Genomic DNA, 21,030 nt, shown 5'->3' with positions numbered 1-21,030 from the left:
GGCTATTGTATTCTGATAGCTGGACCCACAACTGTGAAAATGCCCAAATATCTTGCTGACATGGCCACCCATGAAACAAAGCAGTATTGTCAGCCTGCCTTGTGTACTCCTTCAGTTAGCCATTGGGCTGCTTTTCAGGTCAATCAGTCATCTCAATACAAAGTTAAATATAAGGGAAAATACCCAGTGAGTTGGTACCTGGTAGGTTAATACTTTATGCTTTACAGGTACAGTTTTTAATAAGTCTTTGATGATAGAATCAGTTGCAGAAGTCTCTTCTGTTCCCCTCTCCGATCTTCGATCTCATTGCTAAACTCTGTTGACTGCCAGTCTCACTGAGGACAACCTCAGTTGGCATGGCTGAACCATGATGTCAGGGAAATTCTGGTCCCAGGAACCAAGTTTCAGGAGAGTTACAAAAATATGTAGGGTCAGCATGTGAGCCAAGCAACTGGCATTTTCATAGTGAGAAGTCAGCAATGGTAATCTCCATGTAGGCTTCATGACAGGTTTAAATTGGAGTACAGATTTCCTTTAATATATTATATAAAGAACCAGTAATATCATGGATTCCATATACACAACAATATAAGTTCACAGAAAAATTTAAATATATTTTAAATAAACAATAAATAAATAAAATAACAAAAATGGTACCGAGCAAAAATATTTCCAATGCACAAAATACTTTTTCATTGCTTGTAGCAATATCTAAAGAGGTTGATTTACTGAAACCGGAGATAGCGAAATCTGGTGCAGCTGTACATGGTAGCCAATCAGCTTCTAACTTCAGCTTGTTCAATTAAGCTTTGACAAAAAAAAAGTGGAAGCTGATTGGCTTCTATGAAGAGCTGCACCAAATTTTGCACTCTCCAGTTTTAATAAAACCTCTATATTCCTTCTGATAGGTATTGCAAAATTTAAAACAATGATTGAAATACCACAGCCACACCTGAAGTATGAATATGACACATAAAAATAAATCGAAAGATAATAATAAAAAACAAAACTCTCTTCCAAAAAAACAAATATTTAGGGAAGTGGACCTACTGCCAAAGTTTGTAAATCTGAGGTCACTGGAGAGGCAAACCTAAGGGCTGAACCTTTTTTTTTGGGGGGGGGGGGGGGGGGGGTAAGGAAGGGTTATAGCCCCTGCCAGTATTTTTTGCCATCTGTGTCCCATTAGGGAGAATGCCTTTCACTTCCTGTTCCAAAGTCACAACAGGAAGAGGGAGGAAATCTCTCCAAAGTGAGGGGATCCCTGGTTGTCCCCATTGGAAGATTTCTATTCTATTCCTGCTCTGGTAACAACCCAAATTTTGTTGGGAAAAGTTTTATCTCTCTTCGCTCTATCCACAGCTAGAAAAAAAAATTGTGTTTAGATCGCTTTTAACTTCTGTATCAATGTGAAAATAGCTGGTGTGTATTTTTAGAATAGATGCAGTATGTACATGCCCTACTTCTATTATTTAGTCGTGGGCTCAGATCTAGGAGAACCCACAAAGCATCTCCATTCTGGCCCATTGCCAGTCTCTCATTTAAAACTCTTTCTAAAGTAATTTTCAAATAACTGGGACGACCAATACGACCTGTATAAAACACAGCAAAGCGTACAGACCTCATCAACTATTACCTGTAGTGAATGTTCTGATAGATGCATTTTTTACAGTGATTGCAAATCTGAAAGCACCATCTACTGGCTGTAAGGACGTTGTGCACATCAAAGAGATTGCCGATTGTGAAATTCCACCATTAGGCTCCATTCACTATGCAGTTTGTTTTTAAGCATTTCTGCAGTGCTTTTTGCATTTCTTTTACCGCAATTTGCATTTTTTTATATTGCCAAATTTGTTGTAGAGCAGATTCAAAAACACAAATTGTGTCAAAATTGCGGTAAAAACGCACTACAAGCTTTTCTGCAGTTTCTCCATTGAAGTCTATTGAACCAAAAATGCAAAAAAAAGCACTGTTTTGCATTTAAAAAAAAGTCCCTTTCCAAAAATGCAGAGATACAAAAATGCATTGATGTGAACGTGTTCCATAGTTACCAATGCGTTTCTGCAAACAATCATGAAAAAACGCATCGGTGTGAATGGAGCCTAAGAGCTTCCACATGTGTCAATGTAGGTACAACAGACAGTCCCAGAAGAAATGTCTGCAAAGCACATTGAGCTTCCTATTGTTTTGGGAAACCAATGGTTAATAAAGGATCCCCTAAGTGTACAGTATTTGCATTGCCTAATCAACGTAAAAAAAAACTGTATTACAAAAAAGAGGAAGGGCGTGGGGTGCTGGACAGGGTTGCCAACCGTCTGTAAATTCACAGACAGTTTGTAAATTTCAAGCAATTTACAGACTGTCCATGAGGCTACTTTCATACCAAGGCAGTTTTCAGGTGTTATAGCACTAACAATAGCACCTGTAAAGCCCCTGAAAACTGTCTCTCATGCCTTCCCAGTGTGAAAGCCTGAGTGCTTTCACACTGGGGAGGTGCGCTTGCGGGACGGGAAAAAAAGTGCTGCAAGCACAATCTTTGGGGCGGTGTAGGAGCATTGTATACACTGCTCCCACACAGGCCACTGCCCATTGGAATGAATGGGCGGCGCTGCCGAAGCGCCTGAAAAGTAATTCGGAAGCACCGCAACACAGGCACTATTAACCCCTTCTTCGCCCGCTAGCGGGGGTTAAAAGCACCCCGCTAGCGGCTGAAAAGCGCTGCTAAAACGACGGTAAAGCGCCACTAAAACTAGCAGTGCTTTGTTGCGAATGAACATGCCGCCCCAGTGTGAAAGTACCCTAAATATCTGTTACAGACAGCAGCCACCTGTAAAAAATAAGTCAGCGGACCAGCGTTGGAACTGTGCTTGCTTTTGGAACTTTCCTCCTTGCACACCCATTACAGAATCAAAATGCTTAGGGAATGTTCTGAAGCTTCAGTTTGTAAAGAATACCCAATCAGGTGCAAAGAATTTAAAAAAAAGAAACATTTTTGCTTGTACATGATTGGATGATGGAAATCAACGGAGCGTCACCTCATTCACTAAATGGGTGCAACTGCACTTGCAAAGTGCTCAGTCTGTTTGCCTCTAGTAAATCAACCCAGAAGTCAGGCAGTCTGGAAGGCAGAATCAAGAGGGTCCCTTGGTCAACTTGGATCTCTTCGCAAGCTAAAGCATCTGATATTCCTCCTGTTATTGTTACTGAGTCTCAGTTTTTACTTTAACTTATGCCAACTGCACTATAGCTAAATGACAGCTACAGCGCAGTTGCACATTTTCAGGAGGGCATCTATTGCAGCCTATTAGTGCCCATCCATGAAGCCTCATCAGTGAAGCCTCATCAGTGTAGCCTCATCAGTGTAGCCTCATCCGTGCCCATCACTGCAGCCTATTAGTGTCCATCAGTGAAGCCTCATCAGTGCCCATCAGTGAAGCCTCATCGGTGCCCATCATTACAGCCTATTAGTGCCCATCCGTGAAGCCTCATCAGTGAAGCCTCGTCAGTGTAGCCTCATCAGTGTAGTCTCATCAGTGCCCATCACTGCAGCCTATTAGTGTCCATCAGTGAAGCCTCATTGGTGCCCATCATTGCAGCCTATTAGTGCCCATACGTGAAGCCTCATCACTGCACATCAGTGAAGAAGTAAAATTACTTATTTTGCAAATATTTTATAACATAAACAAAGAAAAGGGTTTTGTTTTGTTTTTTTCAACTTTTTTTGTTTGTTTATCAAATAATAAAACAACCTATTGGTGAATAAATATCACCAAAAGAAACTATCTGTCTCAAAAATATTAAAAAAATTGTTGCATGACCGTGCAATTGTATCTCAAAGTGCGACAGCGCTAAAAACTGCAAACTGACCTGGGCAGGAAGGGGGTGAAAGTGCCCAGTAGGCAAGTGGTTGAGTAAACCTGTTACAAGTGCAGCTGAGATTAAAATGAGAACAATGCACAATCAGATGTCATCTATAAATCGCAGCCCTGATCATCAGATTCAAACATTTGGGAAGCTGCATTTATGTATATCTCATCATTCTAACTACAAAGTGTTCTTATATATCTGTGAGTTTAATCCCACTCTGGTTAATGTATTTGAATAATTCACAGAGCCTCATCTTACTTCCAAGAAAAGCACAAGGAGCCTGAAAGGAAAGAATAATACAAGTTGTGCATTTGTGTTGGGTAAACATCATTTTGTATGTTTATACAATAATGAAGCTGCATATCTGTGGAGGGGTGGGGTGCCTTCCGACCAAGTAAAAACATGTTCGGTTTACTCACCGATTACAAATGATGTGTGATTACCCTCAGTGGAATGAACTATTCTCCTAATGGGTTACTACAAGGCTCATAGACATGACGCATCAAAGATTATTTGAATAATTAACAAAACGTTACCGTTGGGCATTTCACTTCAGCACTGGGACACATGCATACAGTGCTGGATCCCGAGCTCTGTACCTTTGTCCTTGCGTCTATCCTGGCTATTGGACACATTTATGTGATCAGCTGTAAAGCTAGATATACATGATTACAATTTCATTTGAATATTTTTATATTTTAAAAATGTGTTCTATATTAAAATGGTTAATGGGGGCAAATAATCAGGGCTGCAACAAAGGGGGGGGGGGGCAGGAGGAACATGTGCCCTTCGTCATATCTCCACTTGTCCTAACTGGGGAGGGGAAGGAGAGGCTGCCTTCAATCCAGGTTGCACTGTGTGTGATCTACGAGTACAAGGAGGAGGGGGGGCAACAACTCCGCCCCAGACCTCCCCTCTCCTCCTCAGACTCCCTTAGCCTACTCCCTCTCTTACACAAGGTTCACGTTTGTTTTGCAGGAATGTGCTCAAAATCATGTGCATTCCTGCAACACAAAAGAACACACAGCCCTTTTGAAGACGTGTGGTGGTGCCATTGATTCTTAATGGCACCCCACATGCCTCTCTTACATGCATGCTTTCGCTATCATTCGCCTGTGCTAAAATGCATTGGTAACAAAGTACTATGCATTTTGCTCTGGCGCAATTTCTAAAAAAAGGGTCATGCACTTCTTTTGTCCATTTTTCATGCGCAGAAGGCACTTTGAAATGAAGAGGCCCTAAACATGCCGCTCTGCCCAAAAATAGTGCAGTAACCCTCTGAAGAGTGATTCAAATTGAATCTCTTTTCAGAGGGTGTTTGACAGGCATTATGTCATCCCACTGACAGTTCTGCTCAGACTGACACCAGCAATGCAGTGTCATTTTTTCCCCACTGACACTGATGCAGTGCCATCTTTCCCTCTCTGCAACAATACTGACACAAGGAAATTTTTTCCTTCCAGTAACACCACTGACACAGGGACATTTTATTTCTTCCCCATCGTTAATCTGTTATATGTGCACTGATTTTAAAGTCTTCAGTTTGCTTCAGTGTGCACCATTACTACTATTGGTACTATATCAACGCATGCAATAAATATTACATATATTTTGCCCATTGCACTGCTATTAGCCCTGTTACCCCCCACCTGGGGGGGGGGGGGGGGGCTATTTGTCATCTTCACCCAGGGGGCACTGGATGACCCTGTCCTAGCACTGCAAAGGCAAAGGATGGAAATGTTTACTTCTTAACTAAACAAATTAAATTCTAACTGTTAATGGGAAAATCCTATCTATTGTAAAGAGCATGTGGGCAAGGCCAGTTGGTCGGTACCCATGACGGAGTTTAGGAACACAGAGACGAAGTAAAGTGGCGCCGTTCTTATTTGGTTATTTAGAAGTCACAAATAACACAATGAGGGCACTGCTAAGATGCTAAATTAAGATTACCAAAACAATATGGCATAAAAAATGTGATAACATTTGATAATTTGTAACACAGTCCCAGGACTTGAGGTGCCACTTTAGAGATGTTAACATTACTGGAGCAGCATCTGAATGAAGGGATGGCTTATAGGCAAAGCAGCGGTGCAGGTTCACTTAAAGAGAAAGTAAACTCCTCTGGTTTGTTTGTACCTATAGGTAAGCCTAGAATAAGGCTTACCTATAGGTACTTTGACTATCTCCTAAACTTGCACCATTTAGGAGATATTTACTGTATATTGTGCCAATGATGCCATGGGCGCATGCACTCTAAAGAAATAGCCACCTGTGCCGTTTCTTCAGGGCCTGTGCCATGACTGGTGGCCCGCAGCTCTGGCCGATCACAGCACCGGAGAGCGCAAACCTTGAGGAAACTCCGGGAAAGATGATGGCTGCAACAGTGGTGTGTAGGCGCCGCTGCAAGGCTTCATTTTAAAGGTAAGTATTTCATAATGAGCTAGTATGTGATGCCTACTAGTTCACCATGCCTTTGTCTTGCAGGTTTTTTTTTTTCACAGGGTTTACAACCTCTTTAACAGACTGACAGGAAGATCTTTGGCCCAGCTCTAGAGTCCCCAGATAGCAGAGCCAGTTGTGGTATCCCAGTTCTGTCCCTCCTCAACAAGAACCTCTCCCTAGCACTAAATACACTGTCCCTATCCAAGTGGGGATCCTGTCCCTACTCTATTCACTGTACAAATGTGCACTGAAGTATGACAGTGCTCTTAATTAGTATTGCCCTCACTTAAGATAGCCAGTGTTACAGCTTCCAATCGGACAGCTGCTTTACCTGATGGCACCTACGGAGGCTTCAGAGGAACAAAGCTCCTCCTAACCTCCATTACCTCTGTACAGAGGCCAGCAAAACAGCGCCACCTATAGAGGGGAGGATAAACTGCACCTATTTACAAGCATATGCCAGGAAACTTTTTATCCGGAATTAGACTTTCATAGTCTTGAACATTTGTACTTTTAAATTATTATGTACGAATAAATAATAAATACAAAAGAAAGAAGGCTACAAATAATGTTTCTGTATAGTGTATGCAGAAATTGCGGTCCAAATGTGGACTGCGTCACTTATTTGGAATGCCATTTAGCAGCCTGTTCTACCCCCCTGCAGTCGACTCAGTTCTGGGTGGAGGGTGTCAGCTGCCTGAGGTTAACAAGCAGGTGGTTGGCTGCTAGGAAGATGGGCGGTCCTAGCAATCAATTACTATCTTGCAACTACCGCCCTCAATCCAGACATGCTGTGCCTCCCTCAGATCCGTCTGTAAGGCAAGACGGTTGGGGGGGGGGGGGCAAAGTTAAAGGGGGTAAGGACATTAGTGTGAAGAGTGACTAAAAAATGAGCTGAGGACTGAATTTTGGGGAGGGGGGGGTGGAGCAGAGGATTGTAATATGGGAGGTCTGAGGATATTAAAGTGGTGGGGGGCTGAGGACATTAAAGTGGGGGAGAGCTGAGGACATTAAAGTGGGGGAGCTGAGGACTGGAATGTGGGGGGAAGGACATTAAAGAGGGGGCTGAGGACTGTAATGTGGGTAGACTGAGGACTGTAATGTGGGGGCGAGGGGAGCTGAGAACATTAAAGTGGGGGACATTAAAGTGGGGGCTGAGGACTGTAATGTGGGTAGACTGAGAACTGTAATGTGGGGGGGGAGGCTGAAGACAATTAAATTGGGGGAATGAGTACTGGGATGTGGGAGATGCTGAGGACATTAAAGTGCAGAGGACTGTAGTTTGGGGGAGGGGCTGAGGACTAATGTGGGAAGACTGAGAACTGTAATGTGGGGGGGGGGGGGCTGAAGACAATTAAATTGGGGGAATGAGTACTGGGATGTGGGAGGTGCCGAGGACATTAAAGTGCAAAGGACTGTAGTGTGGGGGAGGGGCTGAGGACTGTAATGTGGGGGGGGGGGGCTGAGGGCATTAAAGTGGGAGGCTGAGGACTGTGATGTGTGGAGCTGAGAACAGTGATGTGGGGCGGGGGCTGAAAAAAAATGTGGGGGCTGAAGACAGTAATGTGTGGTGGCTGAGGACTGTAAATGTGGGGTGGGGACTGAGGACAGTAATGTGGGGGGGGGGGTGATGTAAATATGGGCAGAGGACAGTACTGCTGGGGGGGTTGATGTCAGGAGAGTGTGAGAACACTGCTGTGAAAGGGGTGGAGAGAGGTGATGTAAAGGGGAAGCTGAGGGCACTCATCAAGAAGGGATCTTGATGTGATGGGGGAGAGGACTGTTATGTGCAGTGGGGACTGAAGATGATGATGTAAGAATGGGTTCAGATCTGTGCATGTGCATTAAGTGCAGACATCCTGGGTAGATCAGAATATTTTATTGGGCTGCCCTACCCGCAAGAAACACAGAGAAAGAAGTCCTTGACTTTTTTTCAAAATCGTGCTGCAGAAACATGCGGTTTGGCGCACGTGAAAATCTGCCATGTTATACCGACATGATAATCGGACCTCTGCTGGAAGAAAATTTTACTGACCATACCACAGTGAATTTTAATTCAGTACCCCTGTTCTACAATATACATACTGTATGTAGTATATCCACTATAACCCCATAGGCTGATAACATATGTACATATATATATAAACATACGTCAAAATGTAACATATATATGCATTATTTAAAGTTGGCTTTGCATAAGGCCCCTTTCACATGGGCAGACCGATTAGGTCCACCTGTCAGTTTTTTGGATCATCCATTGCCCTTTATGGAGCAGTGGGTTTCAACGGACATGTGTTCATTGGCACCCGCCGACATCCTATCCACGAAAAACAGATGGATGGGGATCCATTCCCTATCCATCTGGCAGATTGGATGGGATGGCAGTCTGGTGTTAAACGTCAGGCGGTCCGGTTACATCCGACCGAACATAGAGAAGAGCGGGCTGTGTCTGTGACCGCTCTGCATAAATGAAGCAGACACGGACCAGCCATCCGCCAGGGATCAGCAGACAGATTCCCCGCTGAGTAGGTGGACTGCAACGGAGCCCACCTCATGTGGAATGAGCTACTTGCACAACCTGTGAAAACTAGTGGGGATCTCTCTTCTTGAAACCATTCAATCATCTGCTTAACATTTGTTTAAAAGCAAATACGAGGCTGCTGAACTACTTACCGCTTCTCGGTCATCTTTATGTAATTCAGATCCTATCTTCATACCCATTAAAAGGAAATGAAATCCAAGATCTCTATCCGTCATGCATCAAGGTATGGAAATGTTGGCTTACAAATATTGTACGGACATACTGAGAATAGAGTTAAGGTCCTGGCCTTTCATCAAAACATTCTGTATAAGTATGTGACTATCTACCCAGATCATAACAGAGCAGTCTATTGAAGGTTTATACAGACATTTTCTTTGGTGGAACGCACTCCTCCTGGGATTTAATGGCCCACAATGAGATGAAGTGATAAGGCGAAGGACCCAAGAATGCTCCATTATATCAAGTTCGAACCAGATGAGAGTTTTTACAACTTCAAGTTCACAGAATGTGCAGTATGACTAAAGTTCATGCAGAATTCATCCACAGTGCCACTGATCATAGAAACATTGGAAAGAGATGGCAGAAAAAAGACCAAATGGTCCATTGAGTTTCTCTCATGCATAGATCAAACAACCATATCCTTCTCATTAATACTGAATGCTTAAGCTCTGCGTCAGCAAAGGATAACCCCAGAGGACTGGTGCAGAAAAAGCTTTACCATGCTTCACACTGGAAAGAACTATGGTCCTCACTAAAGATCTACCACTTAATGGAATGATTATTGATGAATATACAGTATGGCATAATACAGGGTCTCGAACCTCTGACATGTTTTATGCTTAAAGGTGAACTCCAGGCAAACCGCTTACTGCTCCAGATGAAATACATATACAGGAGCCTACCTATCAAAGGATAGGATGTATATCATGCATAAAAAAAAAATGTTGTTCAATCAGAGGGTTTAGAGAAGAAAAGACTCACAGATCCACATCGATTTCCCCCACCCACACTACTGTATGACAGTGGAAGAGAATACACTGACCAGGACTGTAGCGGCTGATCAAATTCTGGTTGACAGAGAACAGAGAGGAGAACACACAAACCAAAATGTCAGCCAAATTTCAATATGTGTATACCGAACACACCCAGGCAATTTAATACTAATAAAAACTCTTTTGGATTGAAAAAATACATTTAATGCTGTAGTAATGAATACAGTGCTACATTCATTCATTTGTTTGTTATATCTACTTAAGGTTCAGTCCTAAAGTGTTTTGTCTGGGCTGTACATCACTGCATTACATACTTTTTTGCCAATATTTTTTCCCTTAAAAATGCTGTAAAAGGTACAAAAAAAACCCTGTTGATCTTCTCAGAAATCAAGTGAGCTCCTACCTTCCTGTGCACACGATCTCTGCTGCACTGAAATGCCAAAACATCCTTATAAACCTTGCCCAGTTTGAACTATAGAACACCCCCTTATAATTTGAAATTGAAGAGAGGGAGAGTTGTTCTGTAGTCCAGCATATGAGTATGGTGTATGTCCAGGGAACGCATATTTTTAGTCATCTTTACAATATTCACCCTCTAGTCATTTTGGAAAGAATAATGTCTTTCAAAGTTGTATGCTGGCCACCCACTGTAATATGCTATTTATTCATCAATAGCCCTTTCAGCAAGCAGCAGATCTCCACAGCTCTCCAGTGTAAATTATTGTTCCCTTCATTGTATGAGTAAAATCTGTTGGCTTTCATGCCACTGGTGATTCCAAAGGGAGGTTTCTCCACTGGAGAAACCAAAGTTAAAGTGTGTACTTCTTCGTTGTTTATCTTTTCATTGTTTTCATTGTTCTTAATTGTTTATCTTTCATAAAGCTTCTGTGCTGGACCTTTACCAACCTGCAGCCTTCCCACCCAAGACATATATCATATAGACATGTGCTATTAGTTTCATACGAATCTCAAATTCGTACGAATTTCCCTAAATTTGTACGTTCAGGAGGATCCGAAATACAAATTGCCATGCGTCCGAATTTTGTACGATATACAAACTTTTGTTTACGAATCCCCAAGAGGAAGTCAGCACAGCACAGGGATGGTGGGAGCCCCTCATCTAACGAAAATTCATATTTCGAATAGGAAATTCTTCAACGGAATTTCGTATTTCGGATAAAAACCAAACTTCCATCAGCATCGACTGTCATATTGAGGTATATTTTTGCCTTTAAATTCATCGTAAAGAACGTTCGTACAAGTTAACGAACCTAACGACAATTCGTATTTTGTACGAATTGAAATTGAATTTCGGACACGAAATACGAAGTACGAATTAATTCTAATATGAACCGCAACGGAACTAAACAAATTTATTGACGGCGCCCATGTCTAATATCATATGCACCGGAAAGCTCCCAATATTCAAAGGTCACTTCATCTTCTGAGGCTCTTTACCTCTTGTTGAACCTTGATGTTTTGTATTCTGCACTTCTATAACTAATTATTTGTGCTTTTGTTGTTCTGTAATCTGGTTATCTCAATAAAACATTTGAACGGGAAGCTTCTGTATTGCTTTGCCCCTGGTCCCATGCCACCATCGTTGGCCAGCTTCTTCGTTCTTGTTCATTATGTCAGTCCACTGCTGACATTTGAGCCTCAGGTTTACTGCGCATGTGGAGGATGAAGCACATGACGTCTTGCCTCCCACATGTACAGTATAATATTATTTCATCTGTTGGTACACAACGCTTTGTGCTTCATCTTGCACATGCTCAGTAGGTAAATACTGCGAGATCTCCCTGAAGGCGCTGGTGATGTAACTTTCCCAGGATTCATTTGTGTGTCTGGGGCTACATCTTCAATGCCTCAGGGAAACCAAGAAGTGGACACACAAAAACAAAAGTAAAAGCAAGAAAATGTAAAAAATCAAAACAAAGCAGTAATGATATCACATCAGCATGCAGGGATGCATCATTCTGATCTGAATTTTAGTGAAAGTTCCACTTTAAAGGATATTTAAAACCAAGAATAAAATTGTAATATATTACAGCTTGCCAGTCCTTAGTTGTGGCATCTGCATTCTTTTTTTTAAGGCTTACTAAAACACCTGTTGATTTTGCCAGAATTCTCATGTCCTTATAACTGCCTGTGCCCTGAACTGATATTTCAAACAATGTTATCAGCTATCAGCTTCCAATTTTCTTCTGTGAACTACAATAATACCTCCTGCCTATGTTATGGAGATAAGGAGAGTGTTTTGAAGTTCTATCATAGCGTGACAACTTTGCTCCTCCATATATAAAGTAAGGTAGGTGAACATTGTCACTCTAGGACAAGAAGTATGTCATTGGCACCAGGGCCGTCTTTAATATTGATTGGACCCTGGGCAAAAATTTTCTTAGGGCCCCCCTCCCCCCATGCAATTTCGCTCTCCACCTTCTCTGAGACATACAATAAATAGCAGCTAGACTTAAAATCAGTTTACTGTATCAGATCAGGCAGCGATTGCGATTGGTTGCCAGAGGTTACAGCATATCATTACTGCTTACTGACTGGTTGCTAGAGGTTACAGCACTCCTTAAGGCTCACTGATTAGTTGGTAGAGGTTACAGCACATTTCTGCTTGTTGATTGGCTGCTAGAGATTGCTGTACAGTAATACTGCTCACTGGTTGCTATAGGTTACAGCTCATCTTCTCCTCACTGCAGGGGGGCATGATATACCTATGAATGCTCCCTTTATTTACATATCAATGCAGTTGGCCTCAGCTATTTACATATGCATGTCACTGCTATTTACATATGAATGCCAATATTTACATGTAAACAGAGGTCTGCAGGTGAGTCATCTGTACACAACAATAGGGCAGAGCTGGGCAGCATTAGTAGCAGCACAGGACTAAAACTTCAAGGGACAAGGGAATGTAAACTGGGATAGTTGGCAAGTATGAGGCAGCTGCTTTGGGCCCCACAACAATGACAGGGCCCAGGGCAGCTGCCCCTTTTGCCCTGCCTTAAAGACGGCCCTGATTGGCACAGTTACCAGGTAAAAATTTAGAAAAAGTGTAGAAAAAAATGAATAAATAAAAAAATAATTTAAAAATTCTGTTATTAGAAAATATATAGCCTTCTTTTGCTGGCCTAGCCTTCTGAAAATGACTCTGATGCATGATGGTTATCACGCTAATGCCATACAATGCTAACGCTTTATCCCTGGAACAAGGTAATCAGAAATTTTCAATTTATATGCTTCATGCTTGTCCTGGGGCAGAGGTGGCCAGATACGTAGACGATGCCAGATAACTAGATATTGCAGTTCCAAGCTCTGTCCACATGCTGTTACCAATAAAAGGGGCCTTTATTTCTCATGTAATTTACACCTCAGGGAAGGACATAAGAAAACTGAAATTATTCTTATTAAAGCAATTCCTAAGAAACATGAAAAAAATTGAGATTTGGCCCACCAACCTCCAACAACAGCTGAAATATCAGCTTTGGGTGAACAAAAGGAGGTCTAACCAAATCCTCCCAGAGTAATCTATTTTGGAACTGGCCAGACCCTGAACACAAATACATTCATGCATTTAGAAATGTAAATGTTACCTTGGCTTCTTCATTCACATCCCAAGTGAAGGACACAGCATTATAGGCAATTTCTTCAATGTTTCCAATGGTGTTAAAACTCTCTTTGTAGTCAGCTAGTAACAAAATAAAACCTTATGGTCAGTGAGAATGACAATAGACACCACTGTGTACAATTGCTTTCAGCCGATGCTCAGAAAAGAAGGTCTATATAGCCATTTATTTTAAGAAAACCTGGACAAATTGATGCTGCACATTGCAACTAATCAGCTTATTATTAGCATTTGAATATTGGCCATTAGAAAATGAAAGTTGAGTTCAGTTTTCATTTATGCTGATACAGATGTATCTATATTATATTATATTTACATACATATATTATAGGTACTATTTTCCTTCTTGCCTAAAACCGGCATACTTGGTTTGAATCTCACTAGCAATAATCACTGTGTTCTCCTGGTGGGGACAGCTTCCCCCGCACCCCCACCAGGAGAACACAGAAAGGATTCCCCCATCAACACTGATGATGGAGGAATCGAAACGTTCTGTCTATGACTGGCTTAGGAAACCAACTTCATCTGGTAGATAGATAGAATTGGCCAAAATTCTAAGAATGGATGGCCCTACTGGCTTGACAAAAGTGGAATACTCAATAAACTTTTATCAAAAATGTTGGGCCCAAATTTGTCAGTCAAACAGCACCAGCAGCCAATTAACTGCAGTTGCTGTTTGGGTATTTTGACAGCCCGATGATCCATGTAGCCCAACAGAGGAGATTCATCCACCCACAATGTTTGTGTACATAGAGAAGTCTGTTAGATTTCCTTCATTGAGCTTGCAGTTTTTTTTATTTAAAGCTGCGTCATATTGTGTCATAGTGTATGTAAACCCTAACAATGAACTTTTATTTTAGAAAGGAGTGCAACAATAGTATTAAATGTTTACATTTGGTACCTTCGTCCCAACAATATGAGAAAGAATTTGAAAGGGGAGGCTATGGTGGACTTTAGTGGTACTGTACAACAACTGAAATAGACAATCATGAATAGAATATTTTATACATTTTATTACAAAAATATATAATTTAGCATAATAAAGTTTTAAAACCAACAATAACAATCAGAAAAGCTTTGGTTCTGTGGTTACACCAAAGTGTGGTAACTAGAACATTAATACCATCTGTGTATTAGTTGCTCAAGATGGTATTAATGTTCACCTGGATAGGAGGGGCAGTGGCATGTAGAGGAACCCCTGCCCCCCCTCCCCCCACAGTACTGCCGGGTTTCCCCCTCCCACTAGCTTCCGCTGGGGATAGTGTCAGTTTGGAGAGCGGAGAATGAACCGGTAAATGTGTCATTTACTGGCCCCCATCATTGTCTCGATGTCAGTTTTTTTGATTCATAGCTGATGCACAGTAAACTGTGTTTACTATGCTTCAGTTTATGAATCAACAGGAAGCTCTATACAGAGCTATTCTTGTCCATTCATTCTGTGCAGTTGAGGCTGCAGAGATGGAGATTGAGGTGTCCTCAATCACCTTTCTCTGTCTCAAAGGTGAAACATTAGAGGTCTGTTTAGACCCCTGATAATTTACCAAAGCCCCCCCCGCCCACGGAAAAAAAACTGTTTAAAAATAGTTAAAAATGTAATTGTAAAATAAAAAAAAGTAAAAGAGTTATTTAAAAAAATGAAATAACAAAAATAAAAAACTGCTGACACCAGTGTCTGAACTGCAGGTGTAGCAAAGGTCGCACTTGATACTGGGCTCTGGCGTTACGCCACTGTGGGGGGACTCCAAGACAGCAGGAAGGGGGCCCACTGCAGGACCCTAATTAAGAGTCCCATGATGGGACGCAAGGGCCCAAGATGGGGGCCAGGGGACCCTTCATGGTTTCTTGCGCCAAGGCCCTGAAGGTTCTAGTTATGCCTCTGCATTAGAGGAACAAGACAGCAGACAGAAATGACACTTTTTGGGGAGATGTAGACATCATAGAAATATGTGTTTTGTTCAGATTTCATGTCTTTTTACAACCACTTTAAAAGGCTATTCCTATGCCGTGTACACACGACTGAACTTTTCGACAGACTAGGTCCGACGGTCTTCCCGACGGATTTTCAACGGAGGTCCGACGGACTTTCCGAATGAACAGACTTGGCCACACACAAATGGACTAAGTCTGTTCGAAAGTCTGTTCGTTTTGAATGTGATGACTTAAGACTTAAGACTGGACTAAACAAGGAAGTTCAATAGCCATTAGCCAATAGCTGTCCTTGCGCCATATTTGGTCCGTCGGACTAGCATATAGACAAACTGATTTTTCGACCAGATTTGAGTCCGTCGGAAAGATTTTAAACGTGTTTTATTTCTAGGTCCGTCAGATTTTTTCCCCCGAAAAACGATTGGACTAGCCCACACACGATCGTATTGTCCGACGGACTGATCCCGTCGGACCTAGTCTGGTCGCGTGTACGCGCCACTAGTTGCCCAATGTACATGGTCACAGCACTAAACCAATAAATAAGCGTGTGAAAGTGGTCCTTTAGTAGTGCCTCTGACGATGAATTATATTGTATATTGTGCTATTTGTTGTTCTATAACTCTGACACCAGAGAAGCGTTTACACTGCAATTAGCGTGCAATTGATTGGACGTGGTGGGGTGACAATAGAAAACTGGGAACGGTACCAAACATCACATAAAGGTGCGGTTCAACACATAACACAGCTCTGATCCCCAACACACAAGTCTTATGTATGTAGGAGGATTTATGAAACAAACCAAACTGAACCAGTATAAGTAAAGAATGCTGATTTATGATCCATCTCTTTATTCTTTTCAAGTGTACTAAGCCAGCCGCCTGGTCTGTATGGGATTGGTGCATAGTCAGTATGCTTAGGTCAATTTATCAATTCTCACTATGAGTTGGGGAGGGGACAATAAATACACCCAGTGATGCTTTTAACATAATTCAGCATGAGTGAGCCAGACACATACTCCACCCCCCAATCCCTTCCTCTGTGCCTATGCTGCCCATCCCTTTACATCATACATTATAGACAGTGCCTTGAAAAAGTATTCATACCCCTAGAAATTTTCCACATTTTGTCATATTACATCAAAAAACATAAATGTGTTTTATTGGGTTTTTATGTGATAGACCAACACAGAGTGGCACATAATTGTGAAGTGAAAGGAAAATAATAAATGGTTTTCCAAATTTCTTTACAAAAAAATATCTGAAAAGTGTGGCGTGCATTTGTATTCAGCCCCTGCCAAAATGAATACTTTGTAGAACCACCTTTCACTGCATGTACAGCTGCAAGTCTTTTTGGGGATATCTCTACCAGTTTTGCACATCTGGAGAATGACATTTTTGCTCATTCTTCTTTGAAAAATAACTCTTTGAAAAATAACTGCTTTGATCTAAACCATTCCATTGCAGCTCTGGCTGAATGTTTAGGGTTGTTGCCCTGCTGGAAGGTGAACCTCCGCCCCAGTCTCAAGTCTTTTGCAGACTCTAACAGGTTTTCTTTTAAGATTGCCCTGTATTTGGCTCCATCCATCTTCCAATCAAATCTGACCAGCTTCCCTGTCCCTGAGGAAGAAAAGCATCCTCACAACATGATGCTGCCACCACCATGTTTCACAGTGGGGATGGTGTAATCAGGGTAATGTGTAGTGTTAGTTTTCTGCCACACATAGCATTTTGCTTTTAGGCCAAAAAGTTACATTTTAGTTTCATTTGACCAGAGCACCTTCTTCTACATGTTTGCTGTGTCCCCCACATGGCTTCTCGCAAACTGCAAACAGGACTTCTTATGGCTTTCTTTCAACAATGGCTTTCTTCTTCTCTAAAGGCCAGATTTGTGGAGTGCATGACTGATAGTTGTCCTGTGGACAGATTCTCCCACCTGAGCTGTTAATCTCTGCCTCTCCTCCAGAGTTATCATGGACCTCTTGGCTGCTTCTCTGATTAATGCTCTCCTTGCCTGGCCTATCAGTTTAGGTGGACAGCCATGTCTTGGTAGGTTTGCAGTTGTGCCATGCTCTTTCCAATTTCGGATGATGGATTGAACAGTGCTCCGTGAGATGTTCAAAGCTTGGGATATTTTTTTTTATAACCTAACCATACTTTAAACTTCTCCTCAAAATTATCCCTGACCTTTCCGGTGTGTTCCTTGGCCTTCGTGATGCTGTTTGTTCACCAAGGTTCTCTAATAAACCTCTGAGGGCTTCAAAGAACAGCTGTATTTATACTAAGATTATACACAGGTGAACTCTATTAACTATTTAGATGGCTTCGGAAGGCAATTGATTCCACTAGATTTTAGTTAGGGGTATCAGAGTAAAGGGGGCTGAATACAAATTCACACCACACTTTTCAGATATTTATTTGTAAAAAAAAAATGTGAAAACCATTTAGAATTTTTCTTCCACTTCACAATTATGTGCCACTTTGTGTTGGTCTATCACATAAAATCCCAGTAAAATACAACAAAATTTTTGGTTGTAACATGACAAAATATAGAAAATTTCAAGCGTATGAATACTTTTTGAAGGCACTGTATATGGTGGACATGCCCACTTTTTTATAACCTAACTCTGCTTTAAACAGGTTGTAAACCTCTATGGGGAAGTTGTACATATAGGAAAACCTAGAATTAGGCTTACCTATAGGTACTGTAAATATCTGCTAAACATGCGCCATTCAAGAGATATTTACTGTTTACTGCTCCGATGATGTTATCGGTACATGTGCTCTGAAGGAATGGTAGCCCATGACGTTTCTTCAGATGAGTGTGCCATGACCTGCGGATCCGCGCATTCGCGGGAGTGACGTCACGTGGCTCCGGCCAGTCACAGAGCCAGAGTCCGCAGCCCCAGAAGGAAGATGGGCGAAGATGGATGCAGCTTGCAAGAGGGAGGAAGCGGGCTTCGTTTGCAAGTAAGTGTCACATAATGTGCTAGTATGCGATGCATACTAGCACATTATGCCTTTACTTTTCAGGGAAGAAAAACCCACCAGGGTTTACTTCCTCCTTAAACTTCTCCACAACTTTATCCCTGACCTGTCTGGTGTGTTCCTTGGCCTTCATTATGCTGTTTGTTCCCTAATGTTCTCTAACAAACCTCTGAGAGCTTCACAGAACAGCTGTATTTATACTGAGATTACATTACACACAGGTGAACTCTATTTATTAATTAGGTCACTTTTGGAGGCAATTGGTTCCACTAGATGTTAGTTAGGGGTAAAGGGGGCTGAATACAAATTCACGCCACACTTTTCAGGTATACGGTAAAAAACTTTGAAAACCATTTATCATTTTCCTTCCACTTCACAATTATGTGCCACTATGTGTTGGTCTATCACAAAAAATCCCAATAAAATACATTTACATTTTTGGTTGTAACATGACAAAATGTGGAAATAGTCTTTCAAGGCACTTTATATTGTTCAATATTTAGATATGTATTCCATTTACTGATACCGTGTACACTGCAGTCATATATGTATTTTATTGTCATACCGGAATTCTTTACTTAAAGTGGTGTTCCACACACCAAAAAAAATGCTTAAAATGCTTAAGATTCCTAAAAAAACAAAAAAAAACAAAATTGAACTCACCTCTAAATGCCTGTTGCTAGGGGGTCCCTCGTAGTCTGCCCCCTTCAGTGCCCAGGCACCTGACGTCACTTCCCCTCGGAGCAGAAAGGGCTCAGCTCCGCCCCCTCCCTCCTGTCAGTCACCTGGGACACATGATAGGTCCCAGATGACCGCGCGGCCGATCACGGCGAGCGGCGCCGCTCACTCATGCGCAGTGGGTGCCCGGCTGTGAAAGCACAGCCGGGTGCCCACAGTTGCAATGCCGGCACCGCCGAGAGGAGGTGGGGATGAGCGGGGCTTCGTTCCCCCGCATCGCTGGACCCTGGGACAGGTAAGTGTCCGATTATTAAAAGTCAGCAGCTGCAGTATTTGTAGCTGCTGACTTTTCATTTTTTTTTCTGAAGGGAAACTCCTCTTTAAGTAAAGAATATACAAAGAAAAAAAAAGCAGTAAACTAAAAACAAAATACAGTTATTGATGAGAATTACCAATATCTAGGACGCGTTGCTTTGCAGTGTGTTGCCGCGAGTGCCAGTACTTCCAGTATTTCAGTTGTTCATCACGGTTCTTGTCTTCACTGAACACAACCATGATCACGCTCTGCAGAGATAAAACCGATGGAAACAATTAATGGCAGAACACAAATACAAGCATGTACCAGAATGGGTTTTAAATGCTGACGATTACATGGGGTGCAGGCGGAGGACCCTTGTGTCTTCTCTGGAATGTTACGCCCCCGGACCTGTATAGTTTGATCAATGATTGACTATGTTAGATTTTTTCCTGCTGTATGAACCTGACAAGTGCACCATGTAGACCTGTGATTTTTTGTATTCTGTATTTTCTTGTCTTAATAAAATTTTGATTATAAAACAAAAAGAATGGGTTTTAAAAAAGAGAGAGTATCAATCCTCAGTTTACAGGCTGGCGAGTGTAGATGACAGGACATTATTTCTATTGTTCTGCTCCTGTAGATGAGATAACCTTCTTACTATTTTTCAGCTTCCTGAAAAGAGTCTTTGGAATTAATTTTATGCATGATAAACTCCTCATTATATGTTCTTGTTGCTTTAACCCTTTCCTTGCTGGGCATCTTAAGTAGCTAGTTTGTATTTTTTCAGCCTCAAATACAGCAGAAAGAGGCTCAGCATGTAAGGTTGCATTCACACTTGAGCACCATGTTTTTGTGCGTTTTGTCTCACATTTTTGCACAGTTTTTAAAGCATTTTTGAGCTTTGGAATTTTTTTCTTGGCCAGTAGAGAAAAATATCATCGGTTTCATCATTTGTTGCTATGTTTTTCAGCTTTTTCATCCACTGCATCTTCTTCTTCCTGCTGTTTATTAATTTATTATTATTATTTTTTATTATTATTATTACTTTTATTATCTATTGGTTGTTTGTTAGGGGCAGGGGCAGACTGACCATTCGGCCACTCAGGCACTGCCGGAGGGCCCCGGGCCACTAGGGGGCCCCATCAGGGTTGCCAGCCTTAGTGAAACCAGGGACAGTATGTAAAAATCTGTGTTTTTTTACATCTGTCTCTGAAATATCCCTTACTGACATCCTTTTGTTCTAAAAATCCCAAGATTATAGCTGTCCCACCTCTCCAGTAACTTCTCAGCCAATAGAAACATGTCTGTGTATACTGTGTGTACATGTATGTGTATACTCTGCCAGTGTATACTGTGTGTGTGTATACTGTGTGGCCCCATAATCTCTGATTGCCCGGGGGCCCCATAATCTCCTATTGCCCGGGGGCCCCATGAGTTGTCAGTCCACCCCTGGTTAGGGGTTAACCCTAACCCTAACAAAAGAAAGAAATAAAGAAAGAATAACTACATAAACACCAGGTTTAGGGTTAGGGATTAACCCTAACTCCTAACCCCAACAAAATGATTAAAAATTAATAAATAAAAAAAATTAATAAATAAACACCAGGGTTAGGGTTAAGGGTTAATTTAATTTATTTTAGGGAATATATTATTATTATATTTTTATA

At 41.7% G+C, this 21,030-nt stretch overlaps 1 protein-coding gene across 4 annotated transcripts in view; it reads right to left on the bottom strand.

Annotated features, from left to right (window-relative positions):
- GRHL2 (grainyhead like transcription factor 2) overlaps positions 1–21,030 on the bottom strand; it is a 138,395-nt gene that overhangs the window by 43,988 nt on the left and 73,377 nt on the right. For all 4 annotated transcript variants that reach the window (XM_077493120.1, XM_077493121.1, XM_077493122.1 and 1 more), the window contains exons 7-8: positions 19,518–19,629; positions 13,446–13,540 (exon numbers count right to left, since the gene is read on the bottom strand). In XM_077493120.1, coding sequence (XP_077349246.1) covers positions 13,446–13,540; positions 19,518–19,629 — 207 coding nt within the window. The remainder of the gene's footprint in view (positions 1–13,445; positions 13,541–19,517; positions 19,630–21,030) is intronic.

The sequence above is a fragment of the Lithobates pipiens genome, unplaced genomic scaffold (assembly GCF_037356315.1).
Source record: "Lithobates pipiens isolate NorthernLeopardFrog02 unplaced genomic scaffold, aLitPip1_a1.2 Scaffold_19, whole genome shotgun sequence".
NCBI lineage: Eukaryota > Metazoa > Chordata > Amphibia > Anura > Ranidae > Lithobates > Lithobates pipiens.
This window is presented reverse-complemented; position numbering and strand designations above follow the sequence as displayed.